The 20726-nt window shown below is 55.9% G+C and overlaps 1 protein-coding gene across 1 annotated transcript in view; it reads right to left on the bottom strand.

Moving 5' to 3' along the window:
* KAZN (kazrin, periplakin interacting protein) overlaps positions 1-20726 on the bottom strand; it is a 426675-nt gene that overhangs the window by 16563 nt on the left and 389386 nt on the right. Inside the window, 2 exon segments of the mRNA XM_055331474.1 lie at positions 4638-4756; positions 5260-5465. Coding sequence (XP_055187449.1) covers positions 4638-4756; positions 5260-5465 — 325 coding nt within the window.

Genomic DNA, 20726 nt, shown 5'->3' with positions numbered 1-20726 from the left:
TCTGACCCTCCTCCACCCTTTCTGTCTCTCTCTCCAAACAAAAAAAAACGAGTTACTATGATAAATATGTGTATTTTACCACAATAAAAAAAATTTTTTTTAAAGGAATAGAGATGATTGGAAATGGTAAATATCTGGGTAAGTATTTTTCTCATTTGCTAATCTCCTTAAAAGATAACGGACAATTTAAAAGAAAAATACACCACTATTACGGAGCATCTAGTACACACAGATAAAAATGTATGAAAACAATAGCACAAAGGCAGGGGGGAAACGCATCCTACACTGTACACTAAGTTGTATGATATTATTTGAAGACAGTGTGAAGCTAAGGAGGCGTGTTACAAACTGTAGAGCAACAATGAAACGTGAAACAAAGACGTATGGCTCCTAAGCCAGCAGTGGGGACGTTCAATTAATACAAAGTCAGCAAAAGAGGGTGAAAAGGAACAAAGAGGAGATCTAAGTAGAGCAAAAGAAAACAAGAAGCCTCTCCCGGCTGCCCTCTGCGGACGTAACGTCACAAGTCCTTGGAGTGGCCCCAGCAGGGTCGGGCCTCCCCTCGGGGCTCAGGGGGCACGTCCAGGCCCTTCGGGTGCTCCCACCCAGCTCCTGGCCCCCTGGGGTGCTGGGCCTGGCCTGTCCCCGGGCCCACTGCCTCCCAGCCCTGCGCTGGCTCCCTGCTCCCCTGCCCGCAGAGGCTTGCTCTGACGGCTCCGTCTGACGTTGCCCCCCCGGCCTGCGGCTCTGCCTCTAAGGATTCCCTTCAAAGCACCGATCACACGTGGAACTTTAAAAAATGAAGTGATCTGAGCACAGAGACTCTGCGGAAGGGCCGGCCTCGTCTCGACACACAGCCTCCCCGGGAGAGCCGCCGGAGAAAGGAGGGATGGCTCCCCGCGTGGCCGCTGCCTCCTGCTCCTCCGCCCCCCAGGACCGCTGGGCTCTGCCCCGAGGCCTCCTCGTCTCCGGGCCGTGCTCCACCCCACACCACCCCCCTCACCTGCTTGAGTCCGACAGGGCTCGTGCCGGGTCAGAGCCCGCCTCTGCACCCAGAGCCCCCTGGGAGGCCCCGTCCCTGCCGCTGTCACCCTGCTGCTCATCTGGCCAGCGGCCCACCAGACGGCCCGCTCCTGGACGGCGGGACCGGGTGTGGCTCCCCTCCTGGCTCTGGCCTAGTGCTCCACAGCCTCTGCTCTATGGTCCAATGCACAGAAGACAAAGCAAGGCCGGGTGAGGGGGCATTGACTCCAGTCCCCCAGGAGGCCGCCCAGGACAGGGCTCCCGCACTGGAAACTTCTGATCCAAGACAAGCTCCCCTCTAGGGAGGAAAAGTGCCAGGCAGGCCCCCTCATGGGGGCTGGGCTCCAGCCCTGTCACTTCAGAGTGGCCCTTCCCAGGCTTATCTGCCACTGTCATGGCTCTCTTGCCCGGGGCCCCGAGTTGGAGCTCCCAGCCCTCTGAATCAGGTGCCACGGGGCCCGGTTGTCACTGGTGGGGACCAGAAGCCCCCTTCTCCAGTCCGAGGGAGGGTTCGCTCAGCAAATCAATGGTGCAACAAGACATGGGGTGTGAGGGTGGGAGGGTGAGAGGGGCCCCTGGCTGAAGCTACTTGGGGGAAGCCATTTAGAGTCAGCAATATCCATCCGCATGCTGACAGCTAATGCACTCTTGCCCTTCAGAACGGTTCTTTTCATTAAAGTTGTCCCCATGGGGCCTCGGCTTGGCAACACTTTCCCAGCTGTTGGTCTGAGCTATTGCAAGCGCCCAAGTAGAAGAAAACGGCATGACTTTAAAAGTAATTCAGATGTTTTGTAAAATTTGACATTTCCCTGCCCCAAACTGGGGCTGGATTAGGCCCTGAAATCCGAGTTTGGGCACAGAATTTAGATATCGTCTAGGTCATTATTCAACACAGAAAACACAAGGCCACTCTGGCTCCATCACCCTGGGCTCTGGGACCTTGTGTCTCTGTGCCCCAGCCGTCCTCAAAGTGGGGCTAGTCGTGCCCGCCTCACAGAAGGTGTGGGGGCTGAAAGAGACCGGAGAACGTGAAACCCAGGACACCTGGGTGGCTGAGCGGTTGAGGGTCTGCCTTTGGCCCAGGGTGTGACCCCGGGGTCCTGGGATCGAGTCCCACATCGGGCTTCCCATAGGGAGCCTGCTTCTCCCTCTGCCTGTGCCTGTGTCTCTGTGTCTCTCATGAATAAGTAATTAAGATTTTTTTTTTTTTTAAGAAAGAACGTGAAACCCTTAGCATAGAGTCTGGGCTCATTCCATGTTCCATAAACACGAGTAGTAGGGGTCGTTGATGTTTTTGACATTGAGGTGACGGCGGGATAACGGAAAGGGGATCAACTTGGAAGTTGGGTATTTCATAGTGTGATTTTGCATTCAGGATTTCTCCGGGCCTCACTTTCTCCATCTCTAAAATGGGGTCAGAATGTCTACCCCGCATTTCCGTTTTGATGGTTAAATAGAATCATGTCTATAAAGCGACTGGTGACCGGGCTGGTGGATTTGGTGGTCGGTACTTTAGAGATAAGTGGAACCAGGCCCAGGGAGGGCAATGTCATGCCCCAAGCCACGCAGGATGTGTTCTTGAAGATGACCTCACTGGGGTTCTTTACCCTAGAGGTCACGGGCCCCTGAAAGTTCCCTTTTTTTTTTTTTAAGATTTTTATTTATTTACTTATGAGAAACAGAGAGAGAGAGAGAGAGAGAGAGAGAGGCAGAGACACAGGCAGAGGGAGAAGCAGGCTCCCTGCAGGGAGCCCCATGTGGGACTCGATCCCGGGTCTCCAGGATCACGCCCTGGGTCGAAGGTGGTGCTAAACCGCTGAACCACCCGGGCTGCCCCCACCGAAAGTTCCATGAGTGAGTCAGAGGGTCCCAGAAAGCAAATCGTGGAGTTTCTGTATATCGCCTCTGGGGCAAGTGTCAACAGTTTTTGTCGGATTCTCCAGGGGGCCGTGGTCTCCAAAAATTAAAAGAACCGCTGTTCTGATTGAACCCCCTTCACTTCACAGGTGGAGAAACCGTGTCCCAGACAAGGCAAGGCCACGGCAGGTTAGAGACAGGCCAGATTTCCGCCGGGAACGAGGCCTCCCTCCTGCAGGGAGCCTGGGGGTGTCTGATGTGGGGGCACAGGATCCTCGGAAACAGTCCTGACCACGGTTCTGGGAAATTTCCAAACTCCCTTCACACCTGTCTGCCAATTTGCGTCCATACCCTTCTGGGTGCTGTGGCATCTCTGTTCCTAGGGGTTCTTGGGGTCAACCATGTTTTGGGGGGAACTTGGGCAGTGATCCTGCATTTTTGCAAGGTGTAGGGGCAGCCCCATGCTGTTCAACGGGCAGCATTTACTGACCACATTGGGAGTGGGACAAGGGGGCAGGAGGGGGCTCCTGCTTGGGTGGCAGAGGATTCGGGGGGAGGCACTGGTTAGAAGGAGGTGGTGAGCGGGAAGTGCTTGTGGGGCCCTAGGGAGGGACAGGCCTCCGAGAAAGCAGGCTCATGCCCGCTGCTCCCCTCCCCTGCCCATCACTCCCCTCCGCCAGCCTTCACCCCCAGCCCTGTCCCGCAGGGTCCTGACTTGCTGACAAGAGTCTGGCACCTTCTGGCTTCGCTTGCTTTCAGTCGCCACCTGAGTTTCTGATCTGATCTCACATGTCTCTGCGGCCACCTAGGAATCTCGCCAAGGGCCCAAGGCAGAACGCACACGAGCCTTTGGTTTCCTGCTTCCACACTAGCCTGGGTTCCCCATCTTAGCCCCCTCACGTTTTAATCCACAAAGCAGCTTCTGCAAATAATAGCACACACCACCAGGTTTGATTAATTAACTGCACGAAAATGATGGGGAACCAGTGAAGGAGATAATTATGCAAAAACAGAAAGTGTCAGATTTACTACGTGCGCTAGTTCTTTCTTCATGCCGAGGACTGAGGGGGGTGTTCTGGTTTCCCTGGAGCTGCTTGGGGAATGAGCTCCCCCGCCAGCAGCTCCTGCTCGGAAAAAGGTCAGGAGGGAGGCAGGAGATGGGACAGAGGCGGGGTGTGCAGGAGGGGGCGTGAGCAACGGGAACAGGACACACCTGATGAGAGGGACCGCAGGCCATTCCCAGGTGTGGTTGCTAAAGGAGCCCCTCTGGGCCGGCCCTAATCCTCTGGGGGAGTTGGTGCCATAAAGCCCTTTGCTCCATTTCTTCTCTGTCCCATTCTACTTCTCCCTGCCTTACGCCATCCGTCCTCCCCCTGGAAGGGTAGACTCGGGGTTGAGGTGGAAGTAGGAAGAGCAGACATTCTGGCCCAGTTTCCCGACCTGCTTGGGCTGGCCCTCGGGGATAGAGGAGTTTCTGGGGGTGCGTGAGGCCCCCCTGCCTCCCGGCTGTGGGGATCATGGGGGTGGGACCTCACTGATTCCCAGTAGCTCCATCTTTCTATGGGGAGGCCTGGCCCAGAGCAGGACTGGGGAGCACCTGACCCCCCCATCCCTGGGGAATACCCCACCAACCCTCCATCCCTGGCCCAGTCTACAGTGCCCGTTTGCCCCCCACTGTGGGATCTGGAGGTCTCGGGGTGCACCTTCGTCCCTTCTGGAGACGAAGCCGGGTGGGGTGCCCAGGCATGCCGACCCACCTCCTGCCCGCCTCGGCGTCGCGGTAGTCCTCGATGGCCAGCCGGAGCTTGCGCCGGTGCAGGGAGCTGCACACGCCCAGACCCAGCTCCAGGTCCTCGTCACTCAGGCTCAGCAGCACCTGCTCCCCAGGAAGGTGAGGACTGAGCGCCCAGAGGGGACGTGTGGTGTGGGCGCCCAAGACCCCTAGGACCTGCTGCTGGCTGCGGCTGAGCCCGGAGGGGTCTGTTAGCATGAGGCTGGGGGCCAGCACCCGCCTGTCTCCCTGCACATCCTTCTCTGGGGTCCACGCAGAGCACTTGGTGCATCCTTGCTCCAGGAGGTGGGAGGAATCACATCCTGACCAAAAGAGCCCTCTGGCTAGTCCTGCCCTCCTCCAGCCGGGTACGGGAAAGTGAGACCCAACTTAAAGACGCAGAGGCCGAGGCTCGGAGGGCTACGAGCCTTGCCGGGGAGATGCGATGATTTACTGGGGACACTGGGGCCTGAGGCCAGTTCAGCTGGCTCCTGGAACACGGCTCCTCCTCCCCCGGATGGGGTGGGGTGGGGGGTGGGGCAGGCCAGCTCGGGGTTGGTAAGGGTCACGGGAGGGAGATGCGCGCTGGGATCCCGGAGGCGCCCTACCTTCCCGCTCTTCACGTTCTCCGCACAGGCCTTGACGTACATGGGCATGGCCATGACCACCTCCAGCCAGGCCTGGACGGTGCCGGCCTTCCAGTGGGACATGGGGGTGGTCCTGACCAGCTCCACCTGCTGCAGCCGGTCCATCTGCTCCTCGCCCTCCGACAGGCTGAGGCTCTGCCTCGTGGGGCTGCACTGGCTGTCCGAATCTGCAACACACAAGCGGGAGCTGCTGGGGAGACGGGCGGGGGGGCTGCGGGGGGGGGCGGGGGGGGGCGGGTGCAGGGCCTGGGCAGGCCGCACCCCTGCCTCTGCTCTCCCGGGCGCAGGGGGAGGGCAGGGCGTCTTCCCCACTCATTTCTTCTCTCCAGAGTCAACGGGCTCCTGTTTCATTTTTTTTGCCGCCCCTCCCCCATTAAAAAAGCAATCGGTCCCTGCCCCCCAACAGAAGAACTGGCTCTTAAAAACGTAATCCAGGAAAGGATGAAAATAAACCAGAAAGTGAAAGTCGCCCCAGATCCCACGCCACCCGGAGACAGCAGCTGTTAGTTGTAGTTAAATAGTCTTTGGGATACACAGATGCCCACGCTCACGAACACACACAGACCCACGCGCAGACACGGTGCTCCCCGCTGCGCGATGTTCCCATTTACCCAGCGGGGGGCCATCCCCCCACCTCCGGGGAGATCTGTGGTTTCCTTCTACGGCGCACGGGATGCCTCAGGGGATGCTTTGTACTCTATGTCGCCTGCCTCCTATTGACGGGCATGGGTTGTCCCCGTTTCTCGCTATTTTTTTTTTATTTTTTTAATTTTTATTTATTTATGACAGTCACACACACAGAGAGAGAGAGAGAGAGAGGCAGAGACACAGGCAGAGGGAGAAGCAGGCTCCATGCACCGGGAGCCGACGTGGGATTCAATCCCGGGTCTCCAGGATCGCGCCCTGGGCCAAAGGCAGGCGCCAAACTGCTGCGCCACCCAGGGATCCCCCGTTTCTCGCTATTGTGAATGACGCAGCGCAGTCATCTCCGGGCAGCCGGGTGACAGTCTGGTGACTTATTTCCTTAGGATAAACGGAGCCTCGGCTCCACTGCTTACTGCACCCACACCTGTTTCCAGAGGAGCCCCCCATCGACGAAAATGTTTATCCCCCTGCATTTCCCAGCCCGACTCTTCGGTCCGTGGTGGGACGTAACAGCACCTGACGAACGGGTCAGGTTCAGGCTACAGAGACTTGACCGAGACAGAGAGAGAGAGAGAGAGAGAGAGAGAGAGAGTCTCTTTCTCTAAAGCAGGGTTACAGACACCCACGCAAACCCACTACCGCGAGAAATGACAAGTATTAAAAAAAATAATAGGCCTGGTTAGAAAGGACCCTGCCGATACTGTTACATTAGAAATGATCATGACGACGTAAAAAAAAAAAAAAAAAAAAAAAGCCTTATCCATCAAATTGGCCACGTGGTTACAAATCTGCGTGCGAAGTCCCTGAGCTCGGGTGCCGGGAAGGATGAGGTTACTCTCCTCTTGCTGTACTTACGTGTCTCATCAAAGTTCCATGACAAACATGTGCAAATTTTTAACGAAAATTGGAGAAATTAAGTAGGAAGCGGTATAAATGGTTATTGAGGCGAGGTTGAATGATGAGCAATGCCTCATTCGTGTTATTGGAATATATGTGCCTAATGAGCGGTGCGTCACTGGGGAATATTTTTGACAATAATCTAATCGCCAAGTGAAGAAGGACAGGTCACGACAGCAGGTGCATCGTCGGCCCAGCTGCCTTTTCGAGGTGACGTAGACAGGAGTACACGACGGAGAGCTCTAATTGTGTGTGCATGCGTATACGTGGGCATTTACACGTACAAAATACTAGTTGGGATAAATGTCTAAAGCCTGCGTGCAGAAAGGGGTGACGGGTTAATTGCATGTGAACGTGTGCGTGTGATCGTTTTGTGCCCGTGTGAGTGTGCGAGCGTATTTGCACGTGTGTGCCTGCTTTCCTGTTTCCCACGTTTCCTGCAGCGAGGTATGCTACTTTTGAGGTGTATTTATTTTCGAAATGGAGAAACGCAGCCTAGAAATCTTTTTCGAGTTACGACGAGTCCGCTCTCCCCGGTGCCTTCACCCCTCCCCGGCCCTCGTCATGTAGACTCTTTGCAAATAGCTCCGTCAGCTTGGGGACCACGCACACAGCCCGCTCTGCCAACGCCTTTCTCCCCAAGGCCGCGAGCCTCTACCTGGTAAGCCCAGAGCCCCCCCCCGCCCCCGGAGCATGCAGCGGGTGGGCAGGAGGATGCCACCCAGGAGGAGCCACCTGACTCAGGGTGGGCAGCCCTCAGGCCTCAGGCCTCGGTTTCCAGCACCATAAGATTGGCTTGGTGGTGCTCCCTGCCACCTGCGTCCTCCCCTGGGCTGCTCTGGGGCCTCAGTGACTGGGGATGCTGGAGCCTGTCTGTGCCAGATGGGGAGGGCTTGAGAATCTCCTGGAACATCATAGTGTTTCCCTTCTCGGGTGGGAGGAGGCCTCTTCCCTGCCCCCAGGGAAACGGCAGATGGGCACGGAGCTCCACGCAGGTCGCCAGCCTGAGCACACGTTGCCATGACGCCCGGGAATGCGGGAACAGAAGCCTCCTCTGCAGCCCTGTCTGGGGCCCCCGAGTTTCCGCTCATCGCCAGCCTAGGTGTCCCTCCTGCTGGTCCCCGGCTCCGCAGGGCAGGTTTGGCTTGCAGGGATTGGGCCCTGCAGGTGTGAACCCCTGGCACGCCGCGGGGGTCTCCTCCCGGGTGGGAGAGAGCCGAGAATCACTGCGCTATTCCTGTCGCTGAGCCGTGTCTCTGTCACGCGCTTCCGGGAAGGTGAGAGACGAACATCACTCCTCCTCCTCGTCGTATCTGGGTACCTGAAGTTCTAAGACACAGCCCGCGATGTCCATTTGGACTGGGCCTGTGGAGAGAGGGTTTGGAGTTGAGCAGACATCGGCTCTGGGCCAATTTCTTGACCTCTCGAAGCCTCTGTTTTCCCATCTATAACATGGGTATAACGATCCTACTACTGTCTACCTCCCCGGTTAATGACTCATGAACTCCGCACGGGAAGCGATGGTAGGAAACTGGGTACTTGCCTCAGCCCCGCCGCCTTCCTGGGGTGAACTTGGCTTGAGTTCAGCTCAGGAGCTTAGGGGTCCCACTTGGGGTCAAGCCCACCGGGGTCCAAACGCATCGTCCCAGCAGGACGCGGGCCTGGTCCGGGTGGGAGAGGCTGGGCTCCCCGCCAGGTGAGGGGCGGGCTCGTGGGTCCCAGGCCCGGGGGGGGGGGGGCGCGGGGGCGGCGCGTGGCTGGGCCTCCCCAGGGAAAGGAGGAAGGAAGGAGAAGAGAGGCCGCGAGAGTCAGAGAGAGACTCAAAGAGCAGAGGCCTTCAGGAGAGAAGCAGCGCCCCAGGAGCGACAGGTGTGCAAATACTTTGGGGTCATTCTGCAGCTCGTGGGCCCGGCCGCTGAGGAGAGCCGGCTGTCCTCACCTGTCCTGTCGTCACCTGCGGGTGGCAGGTGGCATCCGGCTCGAGCATGCGGGAGGCCCAGCTGGGCTCCTAGGAACAAACCACGCCTTTGCCACTGCACCACCTCCGCCCCCACAGGACTGAGCCCCATGACGACGCTGCAGAAGGCCCGATGGGGGGGGGGGGCGTCTTTGGGGTTGTAAACTGTTAATTAAAGGCAACTTCCAAAATGCAGGCATCACGGGGCCAGGTTTTCTGTCTGGGGTTCCATCAGTCCTGGCTTTTATTCCCCTCTGTCTCAGCCCTGACGGGGGGAGTAGCTCCCACGTCGAGTCAAGTGGGGAGGCGGGCCGGCCGGGCTGCTGGCAGAGGCCGAGGGGGCTCCATCTGGATCCTTCCAGGTGGGTCCGGAAGAAGAGGTTCTATGTTCTCCTGCCAGGTGGATATTGTCTGGTCCCAAGAGCCTGAAATATTTCCTCTCCGGTCTGTCACACAAAATCCTGTTCAGAAACCTTCGGGTTCTGAGGTCGGCGCGGGAGTGAAGAGGCCGGGGCCTGACTGCTGGCTCTTCCATTGCTCTCAGGGAAGAGTCTGGAATGTGCTCGGCCTCACCGTTGCCATCTGTGAAACGGGAGGACAGTAACGTCTAACGTCACAGGCCTAGGTAAGGCTGAGCGAGGGGATGGACGCCGCTCACGGTGCCCTGCCCGGTGTCCCGCACGGAGCGGGGGTCGGGGGCCGAGCCGGGGCCTCCGCCCTCTGCAGCCTCACGGCTCGCACACCCCGCACCGGCTCCGGCCCGCGAGGAGCTACACGCCACACGTGGCTATCGAGCACCTGCTCCGTGGCTCGCCCACACTGAGAAGTACCTACAGTATGGAATACATGCTGAATTCTGGAGACTTTGTCAAAAAAAAAAAAAAAGAAGAAGAAGAAAACATAATCTCAAGAATTTTTATGTGGATCGCATATTGAAATATGCAATATTTGTGGTAACTACACATTACATCACCTAGTTGTTAAAATCCATTCCACCCGTTTTTACGGGTAGGTCTCCTAGAAAATCTAAAATGACATATGTGGTTCACGTGATCCTCTTCCTGCACCGAGCTGGATTAGGCAGAAGGTTTTGTTTGTTTTCCCATCGCCTTTCCCCCCTTCTGTTGGTGTGGAAATGAGGGAGGCACCTGATTTCTCTGCTTTGGGGTCAGTGGTTCTCAAAGTGCGGCCCCAGCGGCACCTGGGGACTCGTTAGCGATGCAGATTCTAGGATCCCACCCCAGAGTCCCTGGGGCAGCGGCTCTGAGGCCTGGGGTCCAATAATCTGTATTTTAACAAGTCCCCGCCCAAGGTGTTTCTGATATACGCCAACTTCTAGAACCACTCTTTATTAGCTACCCTTGAAAACTTACCATGCGTATTTGACTTAACAAAACCTACGGTTGAACAGGATCTTAATGCTCTGCCCTAAATAGTAAGTCATTTGAACATTCTGATCACCCCTTCTGACTTACCACCTACCGTGTCCATTATTTTAATTCTGTCCTTTGGGGAAAAATAAGACCCCACAATTTTAGACACTGTCGTCATGATGATTTTTACCCTGATAATATTTGCTTAAAATAATTTCCCTGCACGTTAATCACGGTGTTCACCACTTCTTCTTGCGCCTCAGACTTAATGTCTAGGATGATTTTTCTTATTCCTGGAGAATATGATTTAAAAGTTCCTCTGATGAAGAGTATTTTCTGGGGGGTAAGCTCCTACAGCTTTTGTTTATCTGAAAAAAGCCTGTGTTTCCCCCTCGTCCTTCAAAGAGCTTTGCTGGGCACACAGTTGTAGGTCTACGGTCATTTCTTTCTGGCACCTGGAGGACGTTGCGCCAACACCGATTTCTGGCTTCCTTTTTGCTAAAGAGAAGGCAGCTGCCAGTCCAATTGTTCTTTCGTTAGCTCCTTTTAAGATTTTTCTCTTTGTCTTTGGGGTTCTGCAGCTTCATTACGATGGGGCTACCTGTGGATTTCTTCTTATTTTGACTGATTTAAATTGAGCTTCCTTCCTGTATCTCTCGGTTGATTTTTTGGAATATCCTCAACCATCATCTCTTAAAATATTGCCTCTTCTCCATTCTCTCTTTGCTCTCCTTCTGGGATTGGTTTTTCTAATTCTATCTTCCCTCTCTCGTAAGCTGGTGCTGTCCACCAGAGATTCCTGTGATGGTGGAGATGCTAGATCATCCGCACGGTGTGTTATGGCAGGTGGAAGCCACGTACGGCTGCGAACACTCAAAATGTGGCCAGTGTACCCGGGGAACTGACCCTAAAGCCTTATTGAATTTTAATTAATCCAACTACTGATTTATATCGCTACATGTGGCTAGTGGCTGTTGCATGGTGGACCAGGAAGCCCTGATTTCTCATGGTTTCCAACAACTTATTTCTCTGCGTTGCAATCTGGTAATTTCCTTTGACCTATTTTCCATTTTTAAAATTCTCTCTTCAGCAGCTTATTCTACTGTTTAGTCCATTCTCGGATTCTATTTTATTTTATTTATTTTTTTCCACACCAGGCGTGGAGCCCAACGAATGCTTTGAACTCACAACCCTGAGATCAAGACCAGAGCTGAGATCAAGAGTCAGATGCTTCACTGCCTGAGCCACCCAGGCGCCCCTGGATTTTATTCTTTTAATGTTGCTCACTGTATACTTTCAAAGGTTCTAGTTGGTTCTTTTCACCTGGTCTTTTCATGTTAGTCTCTTGTTTGCTCATGTTTATGACTTTGTGTTAATTTTTTTAAAGTTTTACATACATATTAGCTTATATTTGATATTGGTAATTACTGTATCTGAAAAGCCCTTGGAGGGTCTACATCTGCTGTATTTTTCTGTGGACTCTCATGCATGCTGAGCTCACATTTGATCTTCTGGGAATCTCTGAGTCTGAACAGCAAATGCTTTCCTCCAGAGAGGATTTCTGTGATCCACCAGGGGGGTGGGGGTGGGTGGGGGGGATGGCACCTGATAGCAGGGACCATCTCAATCCTGTTAGGATGACCTGGAGAATGAGAGACCACTTTGCCACACCCCAGCGTTTACTTCCCTGTTCACAGTCCTGACATCAGCATCTGCCCCCAGGACAGACCCCGGTTTTCATACTTGGTTATTGCTCACTGCTTCTCTGCTCCCATTCTGGTCTTAGCTCACGAACTTTTAGTTTTGGATGGGGGCAGCGTGGGGATTTCCCTTACTTTTGGTGAGGCCAGAGATTAACATTAAAAACTATGTTTTATTTTATTTATTTATTTATTTATTTATTTATTTATTTATTTATATTATTATTATTTTTTAATATATTTTATTTTAGATTTGGTGGTTTGGTGTGAGAGGACATCCTCTTGCTGTGTGCACAGTCCACCCTGTGCTCTTCACATTCTGCTAGTGCATGGGTCTCTCTATCTGCCCTGCCACAAAGGGAGTTCCAAGGTCAGGGGTCAAGTCCATCCCTCTCTTTATCACCCAGTCCTGCTTCATGGTGATGCCACCATTAAAAGACCAAGTTATGGGAAAGGGATAGTCAATAGTTTTTTTGTTTTTGTTTTGTTGTCATTGTTTTAATTTGAATCTTCCCGGGGACTTCATGTGCTCAGTATCTATCACTGTCTCCCTGGATAAAGCCCAAGCTCTTCACATGACAAGGCTGGGTGTGACCCAGCCCTTTGCCGACTTCTCAGTGGCACCCCCCCCCCCCGGCACTTTCCAGCACTCCCGGTCCCCTCTCCCCTCTCGAATCAGTCACGCCTGCTGCTCTCTGCCTGGAAGCACCCAGCTGCGGGCTGCTCTGCTTGGCGAACTCCTATGAAGTCTGCAGGCTCTATCAAAATGTCACCTCTTCCCGGGACCCCTTCTCTGGTCCCCTGGTGTCGGCCAGTCACCACTCCCTACAGCACACGCGCGTCCACGCCTCCACTCCACACGCATGTACTCACAGTACTCTCATTAATCCAGGTGCTGTTCTTGCCTGCACTTCTCACGGCTGACATTAATGAACAGCCATGGGATTATTTGGTGAGTGTGCCCCCCGCTAGGATGTAGACCCCATAAGGACAGGCGCAGGGCCCTCTTTTGCTCCCCAGGTATCCCTGACACCTAGCATGGCCTCAACCTCTGCCGATCTCTGTGGTGTAAACTCACCCACCTCGGCCTGTGTCAGTGACCAACGAGAGGCCACGGGGTGTGGAGCCGGGACCCAGTTTGGGAGCCTGTATGAGCCAGAGCTGCCCACTACTGCCTGGACAGAAGGCACCCGTAGGTTTTGGTTAAAAGAAAGTGAGCAGGGAGGGGAGGCGGTGAGGAGGAGGGAGCAGGCCTCTCGTCTCCTTCACACCTCCTTTCCCGCCACATCTAACTGCTTGCAGGCCCTCAAATGCACCACCCAGGCTCATTCCTTTTTCTTGGCCAACGGCAGGGGCTCTGGGCCTCAGCACTACTGAATGGCATTGGGGATCAGCTTTCTTTGTCATGCAAGCTGCCCTGCTCAGGGGAGGATGTTTAGGAGCACACCCAGCCTCCATACCTTGGATGCCTGCAAGCCCGCGGGCGGCGCAGCTGCTCCCAGTGCCCCGTCCTCCTGTTCTCAGCCTGCCCCACTCGGGCTGCCAGCTCTGGTCAACACTCACCCCCTCGGGCCATGGCAGGCAGCCCCGGCACCACTTCTCCAGCCAGAAGCTGAATTCTCATTTTTAAAATACTGCATTATGAGGGATCCCAGGGTGGCTCAGTGGTTCAGCGCCTGCCTTTGGCCCAGGGCATGATCCTGGAGTCCTGGGATCAAGTCCTGCGCCAGGATCCCTGCATGGAGCCTGCTTCTCCCTCTGCCTGTGTCTCTGCCTCTCTCTCTCTATCATAATAAATAAAATCTTTAAAAAAAAATACTGCATTATGATATGAGAAAGTAACGTTTTACGGCCCGACAACCGTTGCTGCATTGGATGGAGATGCTTCGCTGGGGCCTCAGCCTCAGCTCCAGTGAGCTCTGTGCCAAAGGCAGACCCCGGCGTGCCCAATCAGACAACACAGGTTCAAAGGGCATCAAGTCACTGGGCGTGTAGCTGCTGGAGTGACAGCAGGACCCAGGGGGAGGGGGTGCTGCCCACCCACAACACCCTGTCCCCAACACCCAGTGGGCCCTGGGGGGCCTTGAGCTGAAAAGCTGACCGCGCTCCTGCCCCCACACGTCCCTTAAAGTCCATGACACCACGAAGCACACAGAGCGGCCCAACAGAGCTACTTTATGTGTTCAGAGAAAATGTCACATTCCTCTGTTTCCCCTCAGTTTTGGTGCCACTGTCTGGCAAGGGCCTAAGCCTTGTGCTCACTGTATCTGTCTCCTGGCCCAACAGGACCCCTGGCCCCAGCCTCAGGGGACATCCTGCCCCGGTCACCGTGTCCCACCAGCCCCTTGGAGGCAGGGAGTCCAACCCCTGGAGCTGGCAAGGCTCCACCCACTCTGTGCTCATTTCCCGGGTGGACGCCTGGCAACTATTCCCTGAGTTTACAGACTTAGGGGCAAGATATGAAGAAGAGGCCCAGGGAAGGCAAGCCTTCTGCTACGCAGTGACAACTACGGCCTGCTTAAAAAATATACACAGCAACGCTCCTCCTCGTTAACCTGTCCTTGTGCTGAACGGTGCCCACATTTGGGAAGTCCTTCTTAGTCTGCAGTTGGAATTTCTTTGCTCTTTCATTTACGTGAGGGGCACATGCAGCTGGGAGCCGGCCTCTGCCTGCATTCCCGCCGCCTGTCCTCTCTCCCCACACATCTTCCTGGCTGGCTTTTCCGCTGCTGCGTAGGACTGGAAGGTGAAGCAGGGGGGATCTTTGAGAGGAGGCTGTGGGCTGAATGACTCTCCCCCTGGTGTCCCCGTGGAGATAGTGCTAGTTTGCATCTCTACGCCTCTTGGAGGCGAGGCTGGAGCTATGGGTTGCTGTGGGCTGTGGGGGCCCAGCTGTGCCCCGGGGTCCCTGAGCAGATTTTCAGCCTCTTCCAGTCACCGACCCTCCTGACTCCCCTGGACCTCTGGACCTCTCAGGTTCCTTCTGGCTCCGCCCAACCTGCTTCTGTGAACCCTGTGGACTGTGGTCATCATGATGGTTGTGAGACCCCTATGCATTTGCTCGCTGGCACGGGGGACCCCCGCAGAAAGCCAGGTCCATGGGCCTCTGGCTCAAGGAGGGGCACTTGGAGGCAACGCCTTCCATGGGATCATCCTAAGCAGTTACTGCAAACTACCAACCTCCTACCTCCTTCAAACTGTGTCCCGGGTGCCTAGAAATTTCCTATACAAGCAGGGAGCTATTTTGCTTCTTGCATGCAGGCCAGTTTAGGAAGAGCAAAGACGTCGATGACCAGTATTTCTTTAACGTCCTTCAAAATGAAGACGGAGCTTTGGCGAGGCTCACGGGGATGGGGGCATTCTTACAACTTCGATGCCTACTAGAAATGCCAAGGAGAAAACTGGTGCCGATCTTGGCTTTCTGGAAACAAGAGCACTAAGGCACTCGGACAGCCTCACCAGCATCTGCCTGGAAGCAGCGTAGTGCACTGCTGGACCCCAATTCTTACCCCGGTTCCCTCACCTGCTGTCTCCCTGGGCTGTTTCTATCTGGCTATTTCTGTCTGTCCTGCCTGAGCTCAGTTTCCTGAGCACAATAATATACACTTCACATGAGGACAACATTAGGGTAACTTAGGTGGCCTCGTGTTTACACCTGCAGCCTCAGCCTTAGCCCGAGGCCTGGCGTGCAGGAAGTGGTCAGCTGGCGTTTGTTGAATGACTTACTGAGTGTATGCCAAGGGCTACACTCCCCTGACACTCAGTAGACGCCAGCAAGTCACGTCCTCCTCTCCTCTGCCAGCTTTCCTCACTCCCTTCCCACCACCCCCCCCCACCAGAAGCCAGTGCTCCTCCTCAGTCCTCGCCCTGACACCCGCACCATGTCGCTGGGCCTGCAGGGTTACAGCTGTCTCCACGCTGGTGACCAAGCATCCTCCTGAGCACCTTCACCTGACCTCCTCCCTCTCCATCTCTGAGTCCTGCAGAGAAATGGTGGAGTCGCCTGGTGGGGCTCTCAGACCACAGGCAGGTTGATCCCCCATCTGACTGCAGCGCCAGCCATGTGGGCCTCTGGGCACCAGGCAGGCTCTGATTCCTGTGCTGACTCCAGAGTTTGGAGGGCCGCTGGCCCCTGCCACTCCCCAAACACCCCAAGCTCTGGGACCCCTGCTCTGGTCCCCTGCTGCCTGGCTGCACAGTGAGGGCAGGGCAAGGCAGGGCAGACAGGAGAGCCCTCTGGTGAAGGCAGACACATAGCCCACGGCAGGCAGGTGCCCCGACTCCTTCCTTGATCCAAGCGAAACACAAGCACCCCCCAGAGAGGATCTAGACTGCAGGGAACAGAGCAGGTGACCTGCAGACAAATTGGGGCCATGCAACTTTCAGTTCCCCAGAAGAACTCATGTTCTAAAAACAAAAAAATAAAAAAAAAAGTTGCCAATATTAAGGAGTGTAGTGTATTCTGTGATGTTTTTGACTTCTCTTGAAAGATCAGGACTCTGGAAGCCCTGGAGCCCAGTGAGGCTTGCTTCCTCACGTGGGACAGCCTGCAGCACCCAGGCACCCACTTCCCTGACCACCCGAGGCCTCAGGGGCTGAGAAATAGCAGGAATGAGGCTGGGACGCGGGCAGCCCGGGACCGGCTCACTGGAGCGCTCAGAGGCGGGCCTTGGCATCACCCACGACCCCCCTGCTACAGCTGATCTGAGACAGCGCTGGCTGGCGAACGGCCTTCCAGCTCACACGGGGAGCCCCCAGGACCGGGACGGGGACCGGGACCGCGACAGCTCACCTTGCCTGCTGCTTTACAGCCTGTGGGTGAGCACGCTGCACCCCCGCCGTGAGGCCCATCGCACAGATGAGGAAAGTGGAGCTCAGAAATGTCCACCAGTCATGCAGGCAGAGCACAGCCGGGTCCCCGAGCCTGTGTTGCGTGTCACCGGCCGCCGCTTCCTCGCGTGGGAGACTCCTGCCGCAGCGGGACGAGCAGCTGCCATGGGCTGGCCGTTTCTATCCGTTGGTTATTTCATCTTTGCAACAGCCCCAGGAGATAGGCGTGTCGTTTCCATTTTTTAGAAGGGAAAACTGAGGCTCAGGGGGACCCAGTGATCTGCTTAGGGTTGCACAGCTAAGTACTGGCTCTGGGATCAAGCCCGGAGAGCTGGGTCTCAAAGCCTGGGCTTCCCTCAACACCCCTCCCTGCAGGGCTTGGTTTTTATTGATTCTGCTGGGGTCAGGCTGTCACTAAAATGAATCTGTGTTTCCTGCACGCACAGGAAGGGATGGAGGGACCCTGGCGAGGGTTCAGACACCTGAGTCCCGGCCTATTATCTCTGAGCCTTGCTCTGTAGACAGCCGTCCCATTCCCTCTGGCTTGCAGAGCCTCCTCTCCTGTCACCACGGTCCCTGCAGCGACAGCTGTCAGGGGCAGTCTTCTCTCCTCTGTGGCCTGCCTTGCTCCCGAGCACAGGCTCCCTGTCCCCCTCTCGCGCCCTCCCGAGACATCAGCATCCTAACCAGGCGGGGAGCTGGCACTGTGTAGGCCGGAGCCCCTTGGGATGTGAGGCCAGGATCTGTGGCCCGTCCCAGGGAAAGCCATCGGGCCGCTCAGAGCTTGGGCAGGGGACAGGGCAGGTGGGGCCCGATGTCCGGGCAGGACGGCGTGCCCGTTGCTGTCCCTGCCCCAGCCCTGTGCATACCTGGGACCAGGAACAGCAGCGAAGTAAGTATTGTGGGGCTGGCGTTCCTTGGCCAGCCTGTGGGGCCCTCCCCCGGGTGGAGGCTGCACGCTGACTCGGGGTCTTTCTGGGCACAGCGGATGCTCAGCCACGGAGACGTCCACGCTCCACCTGGCCTTGCTCCTGGCGCCCTCCTGAAGGCCCATGCGTGTCCCATCTGCGCCTCAGGGAGTTTCTAGGGCTCAAGAAGGTCAGGATGTGGCGCGCTCAGAGCTCTCCGAGAACCCCCGACTTGGCACCTCCAGGCACAGAACACAGGGGCTGCGGGGGTCGCCGGGTGCAACACGTCCCAGAGGGCGCTCCACGGAACGAGACAGAAATGCACGGTTCTGTGGTCGAGTACGTTTGGGAAACACGAAGTGGGAAAAAGTGAGATATTTTTCCTCACTGCAGAACTTGTCAGAGTCTTGAATAAGCTAATGTGTTGTGTTCAAGATCTCTAAGGGTTGGAGACACAGCATTGTTTCCAAAACAATTGACCCAAGGATTTCTTCCTTCCTTCCTTCTTTTTTTTCTTCTTTCTTTCTTTCTTCTTCTCTTTTTCCTTTTGTTCTTTTCTTCTTTCTCTTTTTCTTTCTTTTTTTCTTTTCTTTTTCTTTCTTTCTTCTTTCTTTTCTTCTCTTTTTTCCTTTCATTCTTTTCTTCTTGCTCTTTCTTCTTTCTTTTTCTTTCTTTTTTTCTTTCTTTTCTCTTTTTTCTTCTTTCTTTCTTTCTTTTTTTTTCCTTTTTCTTCCCCCTGCTGAATCTTGTACTCTGCAGCAGCTCATAACAATGGTCTGGGAGTCAGGAGCCCTGGGTTCCAGAACCAGCTCAGCCACTGATGCCCTGCTTGGCAGTGGGTGACTCCCAGCCCATCTGTATCATGAGGGAAGTGGGCAAGAAGCCACCGAGAGCCCTGTCAGCTCTACAGGTCCTGCCCCCCCGGTCCTACCTGGCAGCCTGGCGACTACTGAGCTTGCCTGGGCCTGCCTTTGCACCCGTCCCGAGGGGCCTGCCCTGCGTCTCTCATGGGGCTGGTGAGAGGCTGAATCGGGATCTGTTCTCACTGTCACTGTCATCACCAGCATTTACTGCGACACAAGCTGAGCCTTTTATACCCAGTCACTCGTTTCTTCCTCACAGCCACCCCTGGAAGCGCCTCGCTGTCCCATTGTACACATCAGGAAGCCGAGACCCAGCCAGGTTCAGTACCTCGCCTAAGGTTGCCAGGTAGCAAATGTCAGGACTAAGGTCTGGACCCGGACAGTTTGCCCAGATGCTACCCCCTTAAGCTTGACCTTGATCTGCCCCTGAAAGAGCATTGCAAACTATAAAGGGCTGTGGCCTGGCAGGGACATCGCTCTGTGTGGTGTTGCTGCGGCTCATCTGGGGGATGGGCATAGCCTCCTGGGGAGGGTCTCTGGCTCTCCATCTGTAGGCTTTCCTGTTCTGCTAGGGTGAGGAGGGAAGGCATCTGGGCCAGCTCTCTCTGGAACAGGGCAGGGGTGAGCAGGGGAGGCTGGGTGCCCACGGGGAGTGGCTTTTCCACAATGGGGGGTGCAGAAGGAGGCATGAGGATGGAGCTTAGAGACAATCTCACCCACGGGTATCACACTGTTTCGGTGTTGCAAACCCTTAGTGCAAATGGAATTAAATCTGTAAGAGCAATCACCTGGAGCTCTGGGGTGAGGGGAGGGAGCGTGCTGGGGGGTGGCCAGAGGGAGGACCCCAGGGACTTGCAAGGCTCCACAGGCCACCACTGGCCTGCTTTGGGAGGGAGTCTGAGGCTCAGAGAGAGACTGACTTGCCCATGGGTCACACAGCGAGTCCGTGGCCATGCTGGGAACAGGAAGTGTGGAGCCAGGCCTCCCGACCTGGGGCTCCCGACCGCGCTGGGCTGGGCTGGTAGGGCTTCTGGACTGAGGCCTGGGCCTCCTTAGGAGCCTGAGAACACTGCTGGGCCCCTCCCTCGGGGCCAGCTCCACCCCCGAGCACAGCTTGGGCAGTCTTGCTCCCACTTTAGGGCCCCTTGTCATCACCTGGTGTTCACGGGGCACCACCGGCCCCAGGTGGAGGCCAGCAGGTCCACCTGAAGCCCGGCAGGAGCCTGGTCGGCCGTGGGGCAGGTGCAGTCTGAGACGGTGGATGTCGCGCTCAGAACTCGGCAGGCAGCTGACTTGCCTTCTGTCCCCGCCGCTTCCTGGCTGTGTGCCTCTAGGAAAATTGGGAGCCTCTCTGTGACTCTTAATGCTGCAGGCTTCTGAGGCTGCCTGGGGGCAGCAGATCGGCTACACCAGACCCCTTGGCTCTCTGCTCAGCAGGACCCAGCAGAGGCCCTGGCAGCTGGCAGGCTTGAGTACCTTCCTCCCTCACAGCGGGGCCCTGGGGCTGTCCCAGAAAGGTTGGCCTCTACGTCCCTTATCACGGTGCCCTGGGGAGGTTGCCCTGATGGCAAGTCTGCGCTAAGACCCATGGACAGGATCCTGCCCCCAGAGACCGCCCCGCGCCACCTCTTGCAAATGAGCCCACCCTGGGCAGCTTGTTGGAAACGCAGATCCCAGCGTCTCACCCTCTGACCTGATTGCGTAGCTATAAGATGAAGCCAGGAAATCTGCATCCTGCACACTCAAAGGCCTGATCGGGTTTGACAATGATTCACGCGTGATTCTCAAACTTTTTTTTTCCTTCTTGATCACTTTTTTTTTTTCCACCCCCCGCCATGGGATCCTTCAAAAGGACTCCTGCATGAAGGTCCAGCGCGCAACAGGTAAGAGCAGAACTTCTCGCTTGGAGGGGGAGGACTGGAGCCCTTTCCAGCTAGGTCTTTCACCATCTATGGCAACCTCTCGAGGGTCCTCTGAGGAACCCCCAGGTGTGCCATGGAACACACTTTGAAAACTGCTGCTTATTCCAATTTCTTCCTCTACTGGGTAGAAAGACTGAGCCCCAAAGAGCCAGCCTGCACAGGGCTTGGCCAGTGAGGCTTTCTCAAGTTCTCTGGAGCTACCTACAGATCAGCTGTCCCCCCGCCCCCGGCCCCCTGGGGGAGAGCTTGGTCAGAGGCTGCGCAGCCCAACAACCGAGAACACGGACTTCTGCATGCCTCCTTGCGAGAGCAGGCTGGCTCCGGGCTCTGAGA

The sequence above is a fragment of the Nyctereutes procyonoides genome, unplaced genomic scaffold (assembly GCF_905146905.1).
Source record: "Nyctereutes procyonoides isolate TBG_1078 unplaced genomic scaffold, NYPRO_anot_genome, whole genome shotgun sequence".
Lineage (NCBI taxonomy): Eukaryota > Metazoa > Chordata > Mammalia > Carnivora > Canidae > Nyctereutes > Nyctereutes procyonoides.
Note: the sequence above shows the minus strand (reverse complement) of the source record. Positions and strands in the feature narration are given on the sequence as shown.